Source organism: Pan troglodytes, chromosome 8 (genome assembly GCF_028858775.2).
Source record: "Pan troglodytes isolate AG18354 chromosome 8, NHGRI_mPanTro3-v2.0_pri, whole genome shotgun sequence".
Taxonomy (NCBI): domain Eukaryota; kingdom Metazoa; phylum Chordata; class Mammalia; order Primates; family Hominidae; genus Pan; species Pan troglodytes.
In genome coordinates this window covers 92,709,995-92,734,891 of record NC_072406.2, presented here as the reverse complement: position 1 = coordinate 92,734,891, position 24,897 = coordinate 92,709,995, and the positions used below count along the sequence as shown (strand labels likewise).

General features: G+C 42.3%; 1 protein-coding gene across 2 annotated transcripts in view; it reads right to left on the bottom strand.

Annotated features, from left to right (window-relative positions):
• SH2D4B (SH2 domain containing 4B) overlaps positions 1 to 24,897 on the bottom strand; it is a 107,225-nt gene that overhangs the window by 71,944 nt on the left and 10,384 nt on the right. For both annotated transcript variants that reach the window (XM_054659754.2, XM_001153936.7), the window contains exons 2-3: positions 3,327 to 3,489; positions 2,065 to 2,212 (exon numbers count right to left, since the gene is read on the bottom strand). In XM_054659754.2, coding sequence (XP_054515729.2) covers positions 2,065 to 2,212; positions 3,327 to 3,489 — 311 coding nt within the window. The remainder of the gene's footprint in view (positions 1 to 2,064; positions 2,213 to 3,326; positions 3,490 to 24,897) is intronic.

Here is a 24,897-nt window from a genome sequence, read left to right as displayed (position 1 = left end):
AAAAAGGTCCATAAGTAAGTAACAAGTAAGAATCCAATCAAGGCAGCAAGTCAAATGAGAAGGGAAAAGACAGATTACATAATAAATAATATGGGGACTACTGGCTGCCATTTGGAAGAAAATAAAGTAAGAGCCCTCTATTACACCACCCTCCAAAGTGAAGGAAAACTAGTTGGAGAGAAGTAAAATCAGGAAAGACATATAAACAACGTAGATTTTTATAAGCTTGTGATGTCACAGATTCTTCTAAGCATGAAGCAAATAATGAAAAAAGATAGACTGATAGATTTTGCCAATTAAAAGTTTAATCCTGTGTACATCTGAACATACTGAAACCAAATTTAAGAAAAAATCAACACTGATAAAAAATATTTGCAACATAGGCCAGGCACGGTGGCTCACGCCTGTAATCCCAGCACTTTGGGAGGCCGAGGTGGGCGGATCACGAGGTCAGGAGATCGAGACCATCCTGGCTAACACAAAACCCCGTCTCTACTAAAAAATACAAAAAAAAATTAGCCGGGCGTGGTGGCGGGCGCCTGTAGTCCCAGCTACTCAGGAGGCTGAGGCAAGGGAATGGCATGAACCCGGGAGGCGGAGCTTGCAGTGAGCCGAGATCGTGCCACTGCACTCCAGCCTGGGAGACAGAGGGAGACTCCGTCTCAAAAAAAAAAAAAAATTATATATATATATTTGCAACATACATGAAAAGGCCAACACTGGTCGGGTGCAGTGGCTCACACCCATAATCCCAGCACTTTGGGAGGCTGAGGCGGGCAGATCACAAAGGAGTTCCAGACCAGCCTGGCCAACCTGGTGAAACCCCGTCTCTACTAAAAATACAAAAATTAGCCGGGCATGGTGATGCACGCCTGTACTCCCAGTTACTCGGGAGGCTGAGGCAGAAGAATCGCTTCAACCCGGGAGACAGAGGTTGCAGTGAACCGAGATCGCGCAATTGAACTCCAGCCTGGGCAACAAAGCAAGACTCCGTCTCAAAAAAGAAAAGAAAGGGGAGGGGAGGGGAGGGGAGGGAAGGCAAGGCAAGGCCAATGTCCTCACTGTCTAATTAGTATGGGGCAAAACAAAGTTTTAAAATTTTTTAAATGGGAAAATGCCATGAGTATATTGACAACTGCAAGACTCTCTGCACACACGTTAACAGCTCCATCAAACTCTGGCCATGGCTTCTAGCAGCATAAGGTCATGTCCCTAGGATGACTCTAGACCTCCATTAAAAAGCTCAACGTTACCGGAAAAACCTACTATTTGTTCTAACCAGCACCTGTCAATAGACCAATAACTCTTTATCCTAGACCACAAAATGTGACTATATCATCTCCTTGAATCCTCATAAATATTTCCAGAAGAGTGTTATTACCTGAATATTATGAACAAGGAATGTTCTAGGCCTCATTTCTGGACCGGTGGTTTGGGATGCAAAAGGCGCCGGTTCTGATTCTGAGTCTATCCTTAACCACTACTATATGCGAACTTGGCCAAGTCTCTTCTGTCTGACCCTCAGTTTCCTCATCTGTAAAATAAGAAGTGGATTGGCCCGGCCGGGCGCAGTGGCTCACGCCTGTAATCCCAGCACTTTGGGAGGCCGAGGCGGGCGGATCACGAGGTCAGGAGATCAAGACCATCCTGGCTAACACGGTGAAACCCCGTCTCTACTAAAAATACAAAAAATTAGCCGGGTGTGGTGGTGGGCACCTGTAGTCCCAGCTACTCGAGAGGCTGAGGTAGGAGAATGGCGTGAACCCGGGAGGCAGAGCTTGCAGTGAGCCGAGATTGCGCCACTGCACTCCAGCCTGGGCGACGAGCAAGACTCCGTCTCAAAAAAAAAAAAAAAAAAAAAAAAAAAAAAAAAAAAAAAAACAGAAGTGGATTGGCCCAAATGGTGTGTCAAGTTCCTTCCTGCTCAGACATTACAGATTTCTATTCTCATAAAGCACCCAGTACCAACCAATGGCCAAGGATTGATCCAAACCAGAGGTCAGCCCCAGTGGTCTCAGGGGCTAATTAGGTGGCCGCACGCAGGGGCCCCATGCGCTGGCCCACCTTGAATTCCTCGTGGATGCGTTCCTCCAGGACTTTGGCAGCCTTGCGGTCTTCCATCTCCACTTTCCACTTCTCCGCCAAGATCCGGGCTTTCTCATTGGCCAGAGCATCCCGGAACTTCTTGGTGATCTCTGCCTCCTTCTGTCTCCTACCAAGAGAGCACCACAGGTATAAGCTTGTGTGAAAAACTGAAGGACCACCTAACAATAGAACTTGAAATAAAAACAATGAGCAATTTTTCCTTGGTCTATCAGAATTCGGTGTTGGCAAAGACAGGGAGAAATAGGCATTCTCACACATGGGAGTGTAAATCGGCACAATTGTTCTGGAAGCCAGGAAAACTATGCTAGAAACCCCATTTCCTAGATTTTCTACACTCACTCAAGCGTACAAGGATACATGTAGGTTAGGCATGGTGGTGCATGCCTGTAATCCCAGCATTTTGGGAGGCAGTGGCAGGAGGATCGCTTGAGGCCAGGAGTTCAAGACCAGCCTGGGCAACATAGTGTGACACCGTCTCTACTAAAAATTTGAAAAATTAGCCATGTCTGGTGGCATGCACCTGTGTCCCAGATACTCAGGAGGCTGAGGCAGGAGGATCACTTGAGCCCAGGAGATCAAGGCTGCAGTGAGCCTTGATCATGACACTGCACTCCAGCCTGGGAAACAGAGTGAGACCCTGTCTCAAAAAAACAAAACAAAATGATAAGTAAATAAATTCATAAGTAAATAAAACAAAGATGCATGTAAAAGATGCTTGTCAGATTATTTTTATAATATAAAAAATGGTAAACAACCGAAATGTCCATCAGTAAGACCAATAAGTTGGGTTTCTCATATCATATAATAAATACCTGTACCATATAGTAATCTTAAGTAGCATTTTGGATCTATAAGTCAATTTGTCAAGGTGTGAATAAAACAATTTACAAAGCATGTATTAACTAAACATTCACTATGGTTACATTAGGTGGTGGGTGTGAGTTGTTCTTTATTTTGTATAGTTTTCGGTGTTGTTTACCTGATTTTAGAATCTTTCAATTAAAATACCATCATTAAGGCTGGGCATGGTGGCTCACGCCTATAATCCCAACACTTTGGGAGGCCGAAGCGGGTGGATCACCTGAGGTCAGGAGTTTGAGACCAGCCTGGCCAACATGATGGAACTCCATCTCTACTAAAAATACAAAAATTAGCTGTGCGTGGGGCTAAGCATAGCTTCCATGCCTAGGCCCCACCCAACACCCCATCACACCCCTCACCAGAGCTCCTCAGCTTCCCTCTGTGCCTGCAGCCGCGCCCTCTCTGCAATCAGCTCCTCAGAGATCTCTTCGTAGGGCTTGTCACCAGGGCCTTCTCCCATGATCCAGACCCAGACCTCGCCATCTGCCCCTAGGAGCCATTGGATGTGCTTATCACTCGCTGCTTCACAATAGAAGAAGGAAGAAGAAACAAGTTTGATTTTCAATCAGTAAGGAATGACCTAAGCTGCCCAGTGGTAAACAACCATCACATCACTCTATGGAACATTGTCATCCACAAAAAGAATGCCAGAGAGACACTGGCCTGGGGGCGGGTCCACAACCATCTCCCACTCTCTATTCCTCTAGGGAGAAACGCAACAGCCACACCAGCCTGCAGGGGTGGGCGTCCAAGACTGAGCTCTCCTTCCATCTCCAGCAGAGAGAATGTACAGTGAAAAGGAGGCCGAGCATGACTAGTTCCAACTTACTCCTAACCTCCCGGCCCCTGCAGTGATATCTTTTAGGTTAACTGCTTTTGCTTACCTCCGCACATAGGCCGAGCTAACAATGGGAGGAATTTAGTGTATAGTTTAACTGTAAAGCAAGGATGATAACAGCCCCTCCCCAAAACGAACCCCCCAGGAGACAAAGAGGGTGTACACACAAGTAACGATGTCATGTTAAAAATTTATAAGAGCATTGTGACCTGACCAAGGACAAAGAACTTTACCCTCGCTGCCACCCAGATGTCCATAGTCATTGCTCACCCTTCGATCTCAACCCCCCCGCCTCTTCCCCCTTCCCTTAACATAAAAGAAACCCAAAATTCATATTAGCTTAGGAGGTTCTTTAGGACACTAGTTGCCATCTTCTCGGTTCGCTGGGTCTCCGAAATAAAGTTGCTTTCCTTGCCCCAATACCTTGTCTCTCAACTTATTGGCTGTTGTGTTGTGAGCAGTACAAGCTTTGGACTTTGCTACAAGAACATCAAGGGACATTGCAGCACTCTCTGAAGGAAGAAACTTGTGTCACTCCCGGGCCAAGGCAGTTAGGAGATGGTGGGCCCACTCTGCACTCTCTGCCTCATGTCCACTGGCTAGAAACAAGGAATCAGGTGGTGGTGTGAGATGAAGCAGCCTGGGGCCCTGAGTCTCCCAGTCCCACAACAGACAGTAACACTAGCAAGAAATAAACCTGTGTTAAATTCAGCCACTGAAATTTCTCAGTTTGCCTGTTGCAGCAGATTCCACTGATTACAGGATTAAAATAAAAATGTATCCCAGAAGCAGGGTGCTGCTGAAACAGAAATATAAACTGTGTTACTGCCTTAGCAGTTGGGTGGTGAGCGATGTTTAACAGGCTAGAGATCCATGTTATGCAGCAGCAAAACATTCAGTTAAAAAGCTAGACACTGTAACTTCAAAGGCAGACCCCATGCTTTCTGAACTTTTCATTCTAAGGGAGGAGGTTGAAAAATAGAACATTAGGAATAAGTGTTGGTTGCTAGTGACTGTGTTTGGCAAGGTGTTAACAGAAAGAAATGAATTCAAGAAAGAACTGAGTGCTTTGCAAGCTGAAAGAAAGGGAATAGAACAAATACAGAAATTTGAGATGTTGTAGGATTGAAAAAGCATCTCTTCATATACCAGGATCGACATTGCAAGAGATGGGATTTTTAAAGGTTTTGTATGCCAGAGCACAGGAAAACTTCTAAGGTGAATAAAGTGACGAAGGGCACACGGCACCTGCAGGTCAGGCTCTGTGAAGTTCTTATGGTGACCATGAGGATGTGCTCTGTCCACCTTCAACCACAGGGAGCATCACTGACCAAGCCCCGCAGCTCCTGTGCCCTTGCGTTTGCCCAAGGCCCTGCTTCCCAGAGGCTGCTGTTAGCCTTTTATTGAGGATGCTAGGCTCATTCCCAGGAGACACCCACCTCCTTGCCAAAAGATTGCTTTCCCTGGACTGCACAGCTGCCTGCAACACCTCTGCCCACTGTCCCTCGCCCTCTCCTTCACTCAAGGTCAAGCTTACAATGACTCCCTCAGCCTCCTCCAGCTCCCTGCCCTTTTTCTCTCCCAGACATTTCCCTTAATAAAACCCTTGCATGATTAATCCCATCCTGTCTGTACTCCTTGGAGAAACCAGACTAACATAGCCACATTAAGAACGTGATCTCTCATTGCGCCACTGCGCTCTAGCCTGAGCGACAGAGCAAGACTCTGTCTCAAAAAAAAAAAAAAAAGTGTCATCTCTCACACTTATTTTTAGAAAAAGCTTCAAGAAAGATGTCCCTCAGGTGAAACAGAGAGGCACAGAGGTGAAGGGACAAAGGAAGAATGTCGAGTTGAGAAATATGTCTAGAAAAGAATTTTAGATGTTGTTACTGGGACATGGAAGCAAACAGAAGCCCCCTAAGTTTTTGAACCTGGATTAAAAAATCTTTGGTTGTTCATGACTTAAATGGCCCTTGGGCATCCAAGTTTGATGACCAGCAGGCAGGTTTCAAAGGCTTCACTGGTCTAGAGGGTGTGATCCTCAACACTCCCTTCAGAGGAGGCCAAGGGGAATCATAGACCAAAAGCCTCATCCAGGCTGAAGTCAGTGTTCACTCAAGGAATTCTCTTCACTGCAAGGCAGGGAAACTTTGCGGTCCTGACCTGTAGGACTTCAGAAATGCTATAGACTGGAGACTGTGGCTCTCACGTTCTCCACTTTTCCAGGTGGCATTTCCTTAGTGGGTATTCTGACCCTGCTCCAGCACTGTATATAGTGCCTTAGGGGTGACAGGTGTTTAAATGATATGTCTTCTCAGCACATTCAGACCTGATAGAGACCAGTGCAGAACCCCAGAGACAGTGGACTTTCAGCTGGATGCAGTGACTGGCTGGGACCTGAAGGTGTCCCCTACAAGAGGTGGTGAGTGTATTTTAGATGGAGGAGAAGAATGAAATGTGTGGATGGCCAGAATGACAATTTAGGACAGTGACAATGCAATGTCCACCACCCTATGTCTCTTCCTCAGCCCACAGATGACTGACTACATTCCTCAACTTCCCTTCAGTACAGTGGGACCATGTGATCGAATTCTAGTCCACGGAATGTCAGGGAAGGGATTTGTGCCAGGCTAAGGTGGTTAGCAGCTGGTGTGCCTTTTCCACATTTTCACTCTTGTCCACCCAGCTGGAAATAAATGGTGGAATTTCACGGAAAAAAAGCAGCCTGATCCATGATCCAATATTCGAAAGCAAGCCACACAGAAGAAATATCCAACCCACATCAAACCGTGAAATAGTTAAGTAATAAACCTTCATCATATTAATCTACTGAAATTTCAGGTTTTTCTATATGCTCAAGGCAGCAGTAATTCTCCAGATATATATAGGAGTGCATTGCTATTTTTAAGTATGTTACAAGCAATATATAGTAAAGAAACACCGATTTAATTGTAACTGATAGAAACAGAGAGGCAACCACTGCTTAGAATTATAAAACTTTCAAATTAATAGTGGGTAAAAATAAATGATAAGAGGATTACCAATCCTGCTAAGCAAGGGGAAAAGATAAAGCAGCAAAAAATGGGTAGCTATTACAGCAGACACTGCCAATTAACTACCCACCCTCCACGCTTGCCTCACCACAGAACCCCAAGTTCTTCAGGGAGCAGCAGAGATCCCCCCTCTTTTAGGAAAGGTGAGTTTTGACCCCAACCTCAAAGGACAAATAACAATTGATTTGGCAGGGCGCAGTGGCTCACGCATGTAATCCCAGCACTTTGGAAGGCTAAGGTGGGCAGATCACCTGAGGTCAGGAGTTCCAGACCAGCTTGGCCAATATGATGAAACCCCATCTCTACTAAAACTACAAAAATTAGCTGGGCATGGTGGTGCATGCTTGTAATCCCAGCTACTCGGGAGGCTGAGGTGGGAGAATTGCTTCAACCTAGGAGGCAGAGGTTGCAGTGAGCCAAGATCACGCCACTGCACTCCAGCCTGGGAGACAGAGTGAGACTCGGTCTCAAAAAAAAAAAAAAAAAAGAAATTGATCTAATCCCATCAGGTAATATTATTCTCATTGGCAAGTGATTCATCTATGAGTGACAAGATGTCCCCATTTCTGACAAAGAAGATGTAGGCAGACGTTCCATGTAAAGGGCTCTTCTTCTCCAAACAAACTGGATAAGTCTTCTTAGGAGAAACCCCTTTCCTCTTCACTCTTTTTTTTTTTTTTTTTTGAGACGGAGTCTCCCTCTGTCGCCCAGGCTGGAGTGCAGTGGCGCGATCTCAGCTCACTGCAAGCTCCGCCTCCCGGGTTCACGCCATCTTCCTGCCTCAGCCTCCCGAGTAGCTGGGATTATAGGCGCCCAACACCACGCCTGGCTAATTTTTTTGTATTTTTAGTAGAGACGGGGTTTCCCCGTGTTAGCCAGGATGGTCTTGATCTCCTGACCTCGTGATCCGCCCGCCTCGGCCTCCCAAAGTGCTGGTATTACAGGCGTGAGCCACCATGCCCAACCACCCTTCACTTTTACCCGACCTTCTTCTTCTTGCCAGGAATGAAGCAGTGATTCCTGGAGCCACTGGAAAACTTTTGCAACCATGAGGATAAAAGCCACATGCTAAGGATGGGGAGGCAAAAGAAAGAAGGGAAGGGATCCTTGGTGATCTTATCGAGCAGCTAAACTAGTATTACCCATTGCAGCACATCTCCAGATTTCTTGTCATCTGAGAAAAATAAGGAAATTTAAGAAATAAAGTTCTTCAGTTGGGTGTGGTGGTGCATGCCTCTAGTCCCAGCTAGCAGGGAGGCTGAGGCAGGAAGATCCCTTGAGCCCAGGAGCTGGAGACTGCAGTGAGCTATGATTACACCACAGCACTCACTCCAGCCTGGGTAAGAGGGCAAGAACGTGTCTCTTTAAAAGAAAAAAAAAAAAAGGAAAAGAAATAAAGTTCTTCATGGAGATAGAGGATAGAATGATGGTTACCAGAGGCTGGGAAGGGTAGTGGGGCTGGGGGTGGGGGGTACAGGGGATGGTTAATGGGCACAAAAATAAAGTTAGATAGTGTGAAAGCAAACTAAATATGGCCTGAGAAGGACTCTGTTGTTCTCTATTTGAGTCCTTGTGGACGAACCGTAACCTAACTTAATAGATATACAAGACTGAAACCGTAACTTAGGAGTATCAGCCTGTAACAACAGGGGAGTCTTGGCCAATCCCAGCGGCCATACTTCAGCCACTCATAGACTGCTGAGTGTTCAAACTGTGCTCAAATAAGGCAAATGCCAACCTGTGACCAATCCACCTGTTTCTGTACCTCACTTCCAATGTCCCTTTTTTTGTCTATAAATTTGTTCTGACCATGAGGCATCCCTGGAGTCTCTCTGTATTTGCTGTGATTCTGAGTGCTGCCCGATTGGCAAATCATTCATTCCTCAATTAAATTCCTACAATTTACTTCAGCTGAAGTTTTCCTTTTAACAATAGAATGAATGTTTTGGCTTAAGCCACAAAATTAATGGTTATGTTACTAAAATGGAGAACATGGAAGAAAGAGGCTGGAGATATCAATATTCTGTTTTGGCCAAATTGTTTGACATGCTTATTAGACACTCAACAGGCAGTTGAATAAAATAGGATTCAGGGGAAAGGATGGGACTAAGAAATAAACTTTTTGAGTCATCAGTGTACAGATGATATTTAAAGCCAAGGAAATGGATGGGATCAGCTAGAGAGTGAGAATTGGTAGAAAACGGAAGATGCCCAAGGACATTGTCCCAGGAGAGACACTCCAATACTTCAAGAGGAGGAGGACCCAAAGGAGACCTGGAGAGAGAGGCCTGTGAGGCAGGAGAATAAGCTGTGAGTGCAGTATCCCAAGCCAAGTGGAGAAAGAATTTCAGGAAGCAAGGAGAAAGGAATCTTGCAAGTGCGGCTAATGGGTAGATGAGATGAGGGCTGAGAATTGGATGCTGGATTCAGCAACATGGAGGTCACTGGTGATCTTGACATGAGTGGTTTCCTGAGCCTGTGAAAAGGAAGACTTGGAAACTTGAAAACATTTAAAGGAAGATATAAAAGCACATCATTATAACTTTGGGAAAGGGAAGAATTTGTTCTACAAGACATAAAAAGAATAAGCAGCAAGATGCAATGTTGATAAATTTGAATACAGATGAAGGTTTAAAATTTCTACACACAAAAAACACATCATAAAGACAATTAAAAATCAAAACACCAAATGAGAGAAAACATTTAAATACCTGTAATCATCAAATGATCACAACTATTAATAAAAATAATAACAACAGCTAACATCTATAGAGGGCTTAGCTACTAATTGCAGTTCAACGTGTTTTATATGTACCAACGTATGGAAATCCAGGACAATTTTTCTTGATTGGGGTTCTGTAAGAGAAATAAGCCCTATGAAACATAATTTGAATGATGCCTTTTCTCAATTTTCCTAAGGATGATATATGGATAGTACCAACCTATATGCCTTGTGGGAGAGTTAACTCAGCACATATAATGCACGCTTTAGGACAAGAGTTATCAAATAATTAGCTCTTAGAGCCCCTGTACATTCTTTAAAAATACTGAGTATCACAAAGAGCTTCTGTTGTTGTGGGTTATATCTATCAATATTTCCCCTAGTTAAAACTGAGAAAATTTTAAATATTTATTTCAAATAATGGTAAATCATCATATATTAACATATACTGCATAATATTTAATGAAAAATAATGATGTATTCTAAAACAAATATGTAATTGAAAAACAGGGTAAAATGGCATTGATCTGGGCAATTATTTTTTGGCTATAAACTCAAAAGCACATGCAACAACAGCAAAAATAGACAAATGGGATAATGTCAAACTACAAAGCTTCTGCACAGCCAAGGAAACAATTAACAGAGTAAAGAGATAATCTACAGGATGGAAGAAAATATTTGCAAACCATACATCTGATAAAGGGTTAATATTCAAAATATATAAGGACTCAAACAACTCAACAGAAGAAAACAAATAACCCAATTTAAAAAATTGGCAAAAGACTAGAATAGATATTTCTCAAAGGAAGGCATACAAATAGCCAACAGGTATATGAAAAAATGTTCAGCATCATAGGTCATCAGAGAAATGCAAATTAAAACCACATTGAGATATCACCTCACACCTGTAAGAATGGCTTTTATCAAAAAGATGAAAGGTAACAAATGTGGAAGAGGATGTTGAGAAAAGGGAGCCTTTTACGCTGTTGGTGGGAGCATAAATTAGTACAGCTATTGTGGAAAATAGTATGAAGGTTCCTGAAAAAAATTACAAATTGAAGTATCCTATGATCCAGTTATCCCACTACTGGATAAATATCCAGAGGAAATGAAATCCGTATGCTGAAGAGTTATCTGAACTCCCATGTTCACTGCAGCATTATGCACAATAGCCAAGATATGGAATCAACCTAAGTGATTATAAACAGATAAATGGATAGAGAAAATGTGGTACGTATTAAGTAAGTCCTCACATAATATCATTGATAGGTTCTTGGAAACTGCAACTGTAAGCAAAACAACATACAGTCAGTCTTTTAAATAATGTCATTTGATTCAATGTCATTTTGTTAAAACGTTCATGAGAAAAAAACTGATTTTGATATTTGTCATTTCACTTAAAGTCACAGTTTCCAAGAACGTATCAGTGATGTTAAGTAAGGACTTACTTGTACACAGTGGAGTATTATTCAGCCTTAGAAGGTAATTCTGTCATTTGTGACAACATGGATGAATCTGGAGGATATTACGTTAAGTGAAATGAGCCAGGCACAGAAAGACAAATACCACATTAATACCACATTATCTCACTTGCATGTGGAATTTGTTAAAGTTGTTACTAGGGGATGGGGGCTGTGGGCAGGGAGGGGGATTAGGAGATTTTGGAATTTTTATATATGTGTGTGTGTGTGTGTGTGTGTGTGTAATTGGAAGAGTGAGTGGCCTTGCTTTACATTTTTGCAAATCTATTCAATGCCCAGCTTAATAGAAAGCAGGTGGATTACTCATATCTGCTCCTGCATTCAGTCTGTTGCAAAATGTAATTTTGGTTGAAGTATATTTTGAAAAATTGGACTTCATCCAGTTATGTAGTTGGGAAAAAAGAAAAAGGAATTAATCATTTTTTTCAGATAATCTCTGATACTACATCAAAACTCAAACAAGTCGTAGTTTCTTAAATGTTAGTTGCAATGTGGTATCTGAAACCATATCAATAAATTTATTGTACTTTGTTGTATTGATATTTATTAGCCATGTTAATTTCTTAGTTTTGATCAGGGTACCTTAGTGACATAACATGTTACCATAAAAGGAAGCTGGGTATATGAGAATTCTCTGAACTACTTTGCAACTCTTCTGTAAGTCTAAAGTTAATTCAAAATAAAAAGTTTAATATTTAAAAAGCAAAATAAGTTGAAAATCCATTGGTTTATTTTTCATTTTGAATGAATCTTTTACCCATGCATAATTTTGCAACATTACTCATTGGTTCTTTGGAGAATATTGGTTCATTGAGTCAAGCAGATCTTCCAAACACTGACTTATTTTATTTTGCAACATCTGAAAAGTCACATTTGTAAATATCACCATGAATCTTACAAGAAAAGTCATTATGTATTTGGAAACTAATAAGCCCATTGTGGCAGACACAAGTTTTCCAAAAATTTTAATTTTTGCTTTAAAGCTGAATTTTTATCATTGGCATGAATTCTATCAGTTGTTTTCCTTGAAGTGACAGATTCACTTTATTTTCAAATACCCAAGTCTGAAAAAACATATATAGCTTGTCTGTCAGTGTTTCTTCAAGTAAAAATGGTGTTCCACAAATAAAGAGGCTAGTTCAGCAAGTAATTTGAACAATCACACATGCTTTTCTCAAAACACTCATCATACATCAGTTTGCAACAGAAATGCTTCATGGATACTTCCCATTTTGTCACACAGTACGAAGTTTACTGTTTCACCAAGGAATGAAACCATCATTGATTTTATCGAGAGTGTGTGATGGTGAAAAATACAATGACTACCACCAAAGATTCACTCACTATTGATTTTGCATTATTAGTACAAATGTAAAGATAAAAGAAAGTAAATAACCTCTTAGTGTTATTGTGAAAATAGTGTTGACCTTGAAGACCTCCAGGAAAATCCTCACAGACCCCAGGAATTCAGGAACAACACTTTGAGAATCACCACCAGTGTATCAGAGCTTAATTGTCTTACAAAACCCTAAAAAAAAAAAAAAAAAAGCTTGGCCAGGAACGGTGGTTCAGGCCTATAATTCCAGCATTTTGAGAGGCTAAGGCAGGAGAATTGCTCAAAGCCAGGAGTTCAAGACCAGCCTGAGTCACAAAGCAAGACCCCCTGTCTCTACAAAAAGTAAAAAAAAATTAGCCAGGTGTGGCGGTATGCACCTATAGTCCCAGCTACTTGGAAGGCTGAGGCTGGAGGATGGCTTGAGCCCCAGGAGTTCAAGGCTGCAGTGAGCTATAATCATGCCATTATACCAAAGCCTGGGTGACAAAACAAGACTCTGTCTCAAAAAAAAAAAAAAAAATCTAAGAATATATAAATAATTCCTATACATGAATTGAAAAATGATGAATAGCCTTACTTTAAAAAATAAAAATAAAAAAAAGGTGCAGCCAGGCACGGTGGCTCACGCCTGTAATCCCAGCACTTTGGGAGGCCGAGGTGGGTGGATCACGAGGTCAGGTATCGAGACCATCCTGGCTAACATGGTGAAACCCCGTCTCTACTAAAAATACAAAAAATTAGCCGGGCGAGGTGGCGGGCGCCTGTAGTCCCAGCTACTCGGGAGGCTGAGGCAGGAGAATAGCGTGAACCTGGGAGGCGGAGCTTGAAGTGAGCTGAGATCACGCCACTGCACTCCAGCCTGGTCGACAGAGCCAGACCCCGTCTCAAAAAAAAAAAAAAAAAAAGGTGTATTTTAAAAATATAGTACTATATAGCAAGAAAATAGATTTCAACAACATAGTTACAGCTCTTTTAAAAATGCAGAACCACTCTGGGGGGGCAAAGGTGGGAGGATCACTTGAGCCCAGGAGTTTGAGACCAGCCTAGGAACACAGTGAGACCCTATTCCTGCAAAATGTAAAAAAATTAGCCAGACGTGGTGGTGCATGCGTGTAGTTCCAGCTACTCGGGAGGCTTAGGCAGGAGGATCCTTTGAGCCCAGGAGGTCAAGGCTACAGTGAGCCATGATCATACCACTACACTATAGGCTGGGTGATAGAGTGAGACCCTGTCTCAAAAAAAAAAAAAAAAAAAAAATGCAGGACCACAGAATTAAATTCAGGTTATCACAGTATAATCATATAATGCCATTTATATAATGATTAAGCAACATATTGCTTATGGACAAAGTCTATATTACAGTAAGAAACAGATATAAGCATGATAAACATTGAATTTGCAATAAGGGTTGCATAAGAGATGGGGAGCAAGATTGTGGAAAGGCACCAAAGTAGGTCTCAACTGAATCTGAATTGTTTAAATAAAAACAAATAAGACACTAACGTTAACATTTGATAAATATACTATGGGCCCATGGGTATTTATAATATTATTTTCTATTGTGCCTGTTCATTCAAATGTTTTATAATGAGAAATTTTAAAAGCATTGTAAAAAAGATACAATGTGAATAAGCTAATTTTCAATTTAAGATATTAGAAAAAGAACAATAAAATAAGATAAAAGAGAGTAGGAAGAAGGAACAAATGAAGACAAAAGCTAAGATTAGTAAAATACAAAGCATATATAGTATAAATACAACTAAACATTTGTTTTTTGGAAAATGTAATAAAATAAGAAACAGCCTGTTATACCTAAGTAAAAATTAAATAAAACAAAAATATATACCATTAGAAATGAAAGGACAATATAAAACAAGAAGTGATTATAAAAGAATATTATGTGCTACTCTATCTTAATAACTGAAAATTATAGATATAAGCATAAATCTTCATGCTCCGGTTAGACCTTCATGACCTCAGAAACAAGGGTTTCTTAAATATGACAGCAAAAGTACAAGCAACAAATGGTTGCACATATCTATGTACATACTAAAAACTATTAAATTGTATGCTTTCAGTGCATGACTTAAGGCTGGGTGCAGCGGCTCACACCTGTAATCCTAGCAGTTTGGAAAGCCAAGTTGGACAGATTGCTTGAGCCCAGGAGTTCAAGACCAGACTTAACCACATAAGACCAGCCTTGACCACATGGCAAATCCCTGTCTCTACCAAGAAAAAAACAAAAATTAGCTGGGTATGTGGTGGTACGCACCTGTAGTCCCAGCAACTGAGAGGCTGAGGTGGGAGAATCACTTGAGCCCAGAAGATGGAGGTTGCAGTGACCCAAGACTGAACCACTGCTCTCCAGCCTGGGTGACAAAGTGAGACTCTGTCTCAATAAATAAATAAATAAATAAATAAATAAATAAATAAATGCATGATTATTATATGACATATTAATAACATCTCAATAAAGCTGCTTTTTAAAAAGTTTCCTCTGGTGATTAATAGGATAAGTAGGAAAAATTAAGCTATAGAAGATCTAAACAGCTTTATCAACCAACTTAACTGACATTTATGGAATACTTCACATGACAGCTGAATACTTTCTCTTTCAAGTACCTACAGAACATTCAACCAGATAGATAGGATTCTCAGCTATTGAAAAAAAAATCAACAAGCATAAAATATTTGAAATCATGTGTGTTATGTTCTCTAACCACAGTGGAATAAATCTAGAAATCAATGACAAAAAGATACTTGAAAAAATTTCTTTCAAATATTCAGAAACTAAACAACACAATTCTAAGTAGCCCATGAATTTAAAAAAAAAATCACAAGGTGAATTATAAAATATTTTAATTGAAGAAATATTTTAAATATCATGTAAAAATTCATGTGATGTAGTTAAAGCAGGGCACTGAAAGACATTTATCGCATCAAATGCTTATATTCAGAAAGGAATGTTTCAAATCAATGGTCTAAGCTCCCACACTAAGAAACTTGAAAACAAGAACAAATTAAATCCAAAAGTAAAAGTAAGAAAGAAATAATAAAGATAATGGTAGAAACTGATAAAATGGAAGACAGAGAAACAAAAAGAAACCACAATAAAACAAACGAAAATTAGTTTTTGAAGCCATTGGCGAAATTGATAAATTTCTCAGCAGACTGATCAAGATAGTAAGAGAGAAGACACAACTTTCAGGCATGAAAGAGAGGTCATCACTAAAGATCCTACAGACAAGGGAATTTTATGAGCAACTTTATATCAGTAAGTTGATAACTTAGATAAAATAAGCAAATTATTTGAAAGATGCAAAATATACAACAGTTCACTAAAGAAAAAACATACACCTTGAATAGCTCTATGTCCACTATAGAACTTGAATTTATATGTTAAAATCTGCCCACAATGAAAGACATTACTGGTAAATTCCATCAAACATTTAAGGAAGAAATAATACCAAATGCATACAAACACTTCCAGAAAATGGAAGAGGAGAGAATATATTCTAACACATTTCTTCAGGTTGACATTACCCTGATATTAAACTAAACACATTTCAAGAAAAGTACAGAACAATATCTATCACACAGATTTTTTAAAATCTTAATAAAGTATTAGCAAATTAAATTCAGAAATATATAAAAAGGATAAATTATCATGACCATATATGATTTTATCAGGAATTTAAGGTTGGTTCAACATTCAAAAATCGATCAAAATAATCCTATCAGCAGACTAAAAAAGAACAAATTATGATCATCTCAGTAGTTACAGAAAAACATTTGACAAATTCAATATCCATTCCTAGTAAAGATTCTCAGCAAACTAGAAATAGAGGGTAGTTCCTCACTCTGAGAAATGCATCTATGAAAACCTACAGTTAACATCATACTTAATGACCGGAGATCGAATACTTCCCTCTAAGATTAGGAACAGGCAAGCTTATTAGCTCTCTCCGTATCTGTTTAACATTAGACTGAAGACCCTAATCAGTACAATAAGGCAAGAAAATTAAATAAAAGTTGTGAATATTGAAGAGAAAACTTAATTTGTCTCCATTTGCATATGACATAATCATTTACCTATAAAATCTCAAAGAATCTACCAAAAAAAGATATTCAAATTAATCAGTGATTTTTAGCAAGGTCACAAGCTATAAGGTTAATACACAAAAATCCATTGTATTTCTGTATTTTAGCAACAAATAATTAAAAGTTAAATTTTAAGGTGCCATTTACAATAGCATCAGAAAACATGAAATACTAAGAGATATTAACAAAATGTGTGATCTAATCTACAAAACATTGCTGAAAGAAATTGACGACTTAAATAAATGGAGCAATACACCTTTTTCGTGGATTGAAAAACTCAATAGTGTTAATGTGCCAACTCATCCCAAGTTGATCTACAGATTCCCAGAAAGCTTTTTATAGAAATTGACAAGCTAATTCTAAAACTTATGTGTAAAAGCAAAGGACCTAGAATAGTCAAAACAATGTTGAAAAGAACAAAGCTGAATGACTCATGCAATTTGTTATAAGATTTACTATAAAGGTACTGTTTGAAGATTTATCCTAAAGCAACAGCCAATGTGGTATTTGTGCAAGAGTAGACATACACAATCAATGAAATAGTATGGAGAGTCCTGAAATAGTCCCACACGTACATGGTCAATTGCTTTTCAACAGTGCCAAGATAATGCAATGGAGAAAGGATTTTTTTCAACAAATAGTACTAGAAAAATTAGACATTCATGTACAAAAAAAAAAAGAACTTGACTCTTAATTTGCACCATATATACGTCCACATTGTAGCTGTCAAGGAGTGAGAAAGGTCATATATGTATATATACTCAGATTTCCCTGCAAATAAAAAGGCACTTTCCACTTAACAATGCTGGAAAGCCCAAGCCATAAATGTTCATCACATTGTCTTACCTGGGTTTCCTTCACAACCCAGCTGCAAGGTCACTGCATCCAGAAATAACCTAGGGAGATTTTCCTTCTCTTACCTTCCTCCTCTGCACTAATATGGCACGAACACGCCTGTTCTTAAACCCACCTGTTCTTAAACCCACATTTTCTTCTGAAGCTTTCACGTGGGTGTGTTTAACATAGCAGAGGTAGGGTGACCAATAGTACCAGTTTGCTTGGAACTGAGGGCCTTCCTCAGATGCAGGACTTTCAGTTTTAAAACTAGGAAAGCTTCAGGCCGACTAGGACAAAATGGTTCACAGCAGAGATATTAGCAATTTCCCCACGACATTCAACGGAAAAGCAGCAGCAACCCCTCCTCCTCCATGACCTCAGCTTCTTTACTCACAGGTATGCACCAGAGCTAGACCAATCAGACTCCCACTGAATGGAATTCAAACTGAGAGGCATGAAGCCTCTCAGTTTAAAGACAATAATGGATCTTGGAAATGGAAGGCCACATGGATTCAGACCCTGGACAGCATTAGGGGGCAGTGTTTGCAGATGGACAGCATTGGAACCTGGTCTGCAGAAGCAAGTGCACAGAGAGAAATGTGAACAGTAGGCAGGGAGAGAAATGTGAACAGTAGGTGGGGAGAGAAACAACTCTGGCTGCAGACAGCTTCCTGGTTCTAGACCGTACTTGCTGTTCTTGTTCTCTTGGAGATGATTTGGAAGAATCCTCCTAAAGGATGTCCTTATTGAAAAGCCTGGCCACCCAGCTATATTGTAGGAGTCTGATGAGCAAAACCCTGGCATCTCTCATAGCAGAAGCACACTGCACACAGTAGGTCCTTGCTACATGTGAGTGGAATTAATTACATGCTGTGATGGTGAATTTTATGTCAACTTAAGTAGGTTATAGTGCCTAGTTGCTTAGGTTTTACTGTAAAGTTATTTTATGGATTTTTTTTGAGACTCGCCTTGTCGCCCAGGCTGGAGTGCAGTGGCGCAATCTCGGCTCACTGCAACCTCCGCCTCCTGGGTTCACGCCATTCTCCTGCCTCAGCCTCCTGAGTAGCTGGGACTACAGGTGCCCACCACTACGCCCGGCTAATTTTTTGTATTTTTAGTAGAGACGGGGTTTCACCGTGTTAGCCAGGATAGTCTTGATCTCCTGACCTTGTGATCCACCCGCCTCGGCCTCCCAAAGTGCTGAGATTACAGGCGTAAGCCACCGCACCCGGCCATTTTATGGATGTTATTAGCATTTTCAATCAGTTGACTTTAGATAAAGCAGATTACCTTCCACATGTGGGTAAGCCTCACCCAAGCAGTTAAAAGCCTTAAGAGCAAAAAAATGGAGATTTCCCCAAGATGAAATTCTGCCTCAAGACTGTAACATAGAAATCCTGCTTGAGTTTCCACCTTGCTGGGCTGTCCTACAGATTTCAGACTTGACAAGCTCCCACAATCACATGAACCAATTCCTTAAAACAAACTAAAATAATTATGTAAGCACACACACACACGTACATCCAATTGGTTCTGTTTCTCTGGAGAAACTGAACTGACACATTTGGTAATGCTAGCTGGTTATAAAGAGATTGAATCAGAACTTCAGAACAGTAAGAAACCAGGAGACACTATGGACCACAAGATACAGTGCAGACGTCCCCCTCTGTGCCTACAGCACCAGCTCCTAAAGGCAGGACCCATGCTGAGGATACGGCCCCTCTCAGAGAATCCTGCGAGGAAGCGGCTGCCCCAACAGCGATGTGTTCTCTTAACACAGATGCCTTTTGTTCTAAGCTGTAAACTTTAATCTTCTGGAACTTCAGTCTTCCGGAAAAGTTCTTCTAGAACTCCACTAAGCACAGGAGGAATGTGCTCTGCTAATGTTTATCAAGTACTTACAACATACTTTGCTTCACTGGGACCATCATTTCGTCTTCCTCACAAATCTGGGATGCAGAACTTATTATCATCATCTCCAGTTTAGGTAAGAGGAAACTTAGGCTCAGAGACTCATGAGTATCTTACCAAAGCCAAATTAATAAGTGGGAAACAGCCACAGTTAGAAAGTGGGTAGCCAAAATTGGAACCCAGACACTCTTACTGTCATACATGCCTCTGGCATAAAGGAGGCAAAAGTCCAGCACTCTGTGGGCACAGGGGCTGCTGCCAATAGAGCCAGGCTGTTTGATATTGTATTCAGCACTGCCTTTGCTGTGTATGAGCAACATAGACATGGGGCTGGTCACGCTAAGCCACCACCATCACTCCCTCCAACCTTGTAACTGTGAAATGGCGCCCCCTCTACCCCAGCTCAAGGACACACCTCCTATGAAGCCTGGACCCTCTCTTGCTAGAACAAGAACAAACCCAAGAACAGCTCCCACCGGGGCCATGATGCCCCACGTGTAGCCGGACTTGGTGTAACTGTCATTGGGAAATCCACAACGCCCCACCTCCAACCCCTACTTCCCTGTCTGCAATTTGTTCAATACAGAGACACAGCAGAATCAATGTGCCAGTGAGGAGCCCAGACCCTGCTGTCAGTCCTGTTCCTTAAAATCTCTGGGATCAAAATCACTTAATCTGTAAAATGAGGGAGCTGCACATGTCCTGGGGACAAGGGACAGGACATCCTAAATCTTTAGCATCTCACAGTTTTGAGGGTGAGAACCCCACCATGGTGCCCAGAAAAAAAGCACACCAGTGAAATACTAGGATAGAAATAAATGAAGCCAGCCAGGCATGGTGGCTCACACCTGTAATCCCAACACTTTGGGAGGCCATGGTGGGTGGATCACCTAAGGTCAGGAGTTCAAGACCAGCCTGGCCAACATAGTGAAACCCCATCTCTACTAAAAAATACAAAAAATTAGCCAGGTGTGGTGGTGGGCACCTGTAATCCCAGCTACTCGGGAGGCTGAAGCAGGAGAATCACTGGAATCTGGGAGGTGGAGGTTGCAGTGAGCCAAGATCGTGCCATTGTACTCCAGCCTGGGCAGCAAGAGCAAAACTCCGTCTCTAAGAAAGAAAGAGAGAGAGAGTGAGAGAGAGAGAAAGAAAGAAAGAGAGAGGGAGAAAGAAAGAAATGCCTAAAGCCTAGGGTTATGTAATTCTAACACGACATGGGGTAAATACACATGAAAATGAACCCAAAGTATTTAGACCCCAACATCTAAGGCAAAATCTGTTTCCAAATGGGAAAACCATAGGAAGCTTTGCTGATTCTTAGGTGAGAAAAACCTCGAAAGCAGTAATGCTAGCCACTCGGAGAGATAGCAGAGGGACAGGTAGATGCCTACAACCTGCTACTTCCACCCAGCTCCTCCGAGCTGGAGTGAGAGCTGGGATTGGGTTACAGGGAGTGCCGAGATAAGCAGCTGGTGGCCTTTCTCAGGAGCTGCCCCTGCTGTCCTCCAGGCTGGAAGTGGAAGCAGGGAGGTGCAGAGATGGGGAAGCAGGGAGGGGACAGCGTTAGCATCCTGAAATGAGGGGACGGAAAACAATCCCAGGGGAGAGACAGGAAGCTAGGGCAGCTCAGGTCAGCATCCACCAGCTGGAGCCCTGAAACAGTGCAGGAGAGGCACCTCCCTCCAGGCAAAGTGGAGCAAAAGTCAGTCCTGTTCAAACAGTCCCTGGGCTTTTGGCAGCAGCTGGGAGAAGGGAAGGAAAGGGAAACTGCACCGAAACTCAGGCTCCCTGCTGGTCCACGGATCACTGACCAGCTGTGTGACCCTGGGCATGAGCCTCTGTTCTCTAACAATGGTCTGAAATTCTGAATGTTTGTGTACCCCTGCAATTCATACATTGAAACCCTAGTCCCAATGTAATGGTATTAGGAGGTATGGCCTTTGGAAGGTAATTAGGGCAAGAGGTAATTAGGTCAACAAAATGGAACTTTCATGAATGGGATTAGTGCCTTTATAAGAAGAGGCCAGAGAGCTAGCACACTTTCTTTCCACCATGTAAGGATACAGGAGAAGTCAGCCATCGGCATCCAGGAAGAGGGCTCTCATCAGACCCCTGACCATGCTGGCTCCCTGACCTCAGATATCCAGAGTCCAGGGCTGTGAGAAATGTTTGTTGTTTAAACTACTCAGTGTGTGATAATTTCTTATAGCAGCCTGGACTAAGACACCACCACCCCATCCCTATCTGCCCAAGCTCTTCGGGAACCTGCAGAAGCATTGGAAAGGGACAGGCACTCAGTCCCGCTGTGTGTCTCACCCTTTGTAGTGTGGGAGAGAATCTCTTTCCCTGGGTCCTCATTAACATGGCTACTCTTAGACTCTCCTAACTCTTGCTAATCTGATTGCTTTAATTTGAGTGGAGGTGGTTTATTAGTGAAGTTGAATGTATTTTCGCATCTTCATTGTGATTTGAAATTTCCCTCCTGCAATTGCTTGTTCATTTTTTTTCCTTCATTTTTCTATTGGTTGTTTGTCTTTTGCTAGTTGATTTGGAGCACTTCATTATATTTTCTGGATACTAATCCTTTGCCTGTTATATATGTTGCAAATATTTTTCTATTTAAATCCAGTTTCATTCTTTTTTTAAGTTTGGCATCTTTTATTAAGATTTTTAAAAATCAAGTCATGTTGGCCAGGTGCGGTGGCTCACATCTGTAATCCCAGCACTTTGGGAGGCCGAGGCAGGCAGATCACGAGGTCAGGAGATCGAGACCATCCTGGCTAACATGGTGAAACCCCATCTCTACTAAAAATACAAAAAATATTAGCCGGGCATGGTGGTGGGCGCCTGTAGTCCCAGCTACTCAGGAGGCTGAGGCAGGAGAATGGCGTGAGCCCGGGAGGTGGAGCTTGCAGTGAGCCGAAATCGCGCCACTACACTCCAGCCTGGGCGACAGAGTGAGACTCCGTCTCAAAAAAAATAAAATAAAATAAAATAAAATAAAATAAAATAAAATAAAAATCAAGTCATGTTTCTTTTTCTTTTTCTTTTCCTTGTTGTGCTTTATTCTAAGAAAGGCTTCACTCTCCCCCAACAGAGTCTAATATTTTATTACTTTGATAATTTTGTTTCTCCTTTTTTTGTGTTGATCTTTAACCACCTGCAATATATCTTTTTCATCATGGCAGAAACAGTGTGGAGGAAGCTTCCTATGTTGTGGCAGGAAGAACAGGCCTAGGATCAGATTCTAATTCCAACTCCTACTTGTTTTTTAGAGCAGGTTGCTAAACCTCTCTGAGATTCCACTTGCTCAACTAAAATGGAAATAATACCTTATTCATTGATTCAAAGACACCTATTTTAACATTTCTTCAATCAGGATGTACTTACAACCATTGATGTATCATAGTTTAATTTACAGCTTTCTTAGTAGGACATAAAATAATGATGTGTCTTTCTCTTTTTTTTTTGCGACGGAATCTCACTCTGTCACCCAGGCCGGAGTGCAGTGGCGCGATCTGGGCTCACTGCAAGCTCCACCTCCTGGGTTCACGCCATTCTCCTGCCTCAGCCTCCCGAGTAGCTGGGACTATAGGCGCCTGCCACCATGCCCGGCTAGTTTTTTGTACTTTTAGTAGAGATGGGGTTTCACCATGTTAGCCAGGATGGTCTCAATCTCCTGACCTCGTGATCTGCCCGCCTCAGCCTCCCAAAGTGCTGGGATTACAGGTGTGAGCCACTGTGCCCAGACAATGATGTGTCTTTCAATCAAGCACTCTTAGATTTTATGAAATGCATAGGGGTGCATCTTCCAGGTCACTGAGGGGTCAGATAAGCTGAGGCCCTTAAAGGGCCTAGCACAGGCCTGACAGGCCCTCCATCTGGAGGAGTTCTCCTTCATATTATAGAATGCAGCTGCCTTTACTTCTTGCTCTGCCATCCGACCCATCCTCCTTAGCTTCCAGGGACCCCTTTCCCCCACCCCCCGCTCCCCACCAAAAGCCCTTAGCTGACTAAGGCTGCAAGTTCTTTCCTTGTGGACACAGATTACTCAAAGCTGACAATTAATTATTAATTATTAATTAATTAAATTAATTAAATATTAATCTTTCTCCACAGCCACAAAAACCACCCTCACTGCTGGGGATGCCCATGCCTGCCAGGTACCAAGTGCCATCAGCACCGGTGACTGTGGGTGACCCCATGCCTGCTCACAGCAGCCTCTGCTCTGGCTCCTCTCACTGCCCACCTGGTAAGTCGAGGTTGTGCAGCTTCGGAAAGCACTGGTGCTAAAGATGGGGAGCAGTGGGCCCTGGTGGCCTTTGCAGGTGGAGCTGCCTCAATAAGAACCTCACTGCTGGGCCTGAGGAAGGCAGGAAGGAAACAAGAGCGAGGTGGCAGGCTGCAAAGGAACCAGAAGCCCTCGGCAGTTGCTGTGCACGCCGGGTGGACTTCAGGCACTTTGCACATGGCTCACTTAATCCCCACAACCTCCCCTGGAGGGAGGTGGTTTCAGTAAAGACCGTGCCCATTACAGATGAAGGGTCTGAGCTCCAGGGGAGATGCTCAGACTACACCCCTGAGGAGCTCACTCATCTGCACAGCTGTCTCACCTTTCTGGCTGCTGTATGGAGGCAGAACAGGAGGCTGGGAGCCAGAAAGTGAGGCCCCATCAATGTCAAGGCCACAAACCTGGGTGAAGCACCCACTGCACGGCAGGGCCATACCAGATCTCAAGGTCCAGGCAGAAGGAACAGAAAGGTCTGGCCCCAGCTCTCTCTCCATGCCCCAAACGCCAGCAGAACACATGCCAAACTCACACACACACACACACACACACACACACACACACACACACACAATCAAGTCCCATCACAGCTCTCGGAGATCCCTAGCCTTTGTTCCACTGCCTGGCTCAGGAGGGAGCCCTACGTTTAGCCACACAATCACAATCAGGGAGTCCCAGGCCACAGGCTGTGCCGACAGCTACCAGCAGATCACAGCAATTCTCTGTGTGCTCTTCCTGCACCCACCATGATGCCTCATCTTTACATCATTCATCTGAAAAGCTTATCAGCATCCCAAGAATCAAGAGTGAACCTTCATTGGAAAAACTGAATTTCCTCCAATATATCCTAAAAAGTAAAAGTAAATGTGTAAACTACACAAGGGTTGATGATCTGAGACACACAGGAAAGCCCTCGCTCCCTAAGTCACCCCACATTGCTGAGACTCCAGAAAAACTGAGGTTGGCTAGACAGTGATGTGGCTGGTCCCATAGACTAGGGCTAGCGATGGAGCACTCAGGAAGAGGCCCAGACTAATTCCAAGGGGATCTGCCAGCAGAACCAAGAAAGGAAGGAGACGAGCATGACCTGGCTCTTAGGTACCTGCATGGTGGCAGAAGCTGTCCCCCTTGTTGAAGAAGCATTTTTAATTCTTCCAAAAACTGTTGGGAAAGAGTTGTTATTCTCATTGCATGGGTGACTTTCCAAAGCCACCCCAGTGGAATCAGGATGAAATTGAGTTGGCCTGGATCCATCCACCATGCCATAGGCATTTTGAAAATAACATCAAGCCCACCCAAGGGTGGAAAAATGAGGCTGGACACGGTGGCTCACACCTGTAATCCCAGCACTTTGGGAGGCCGA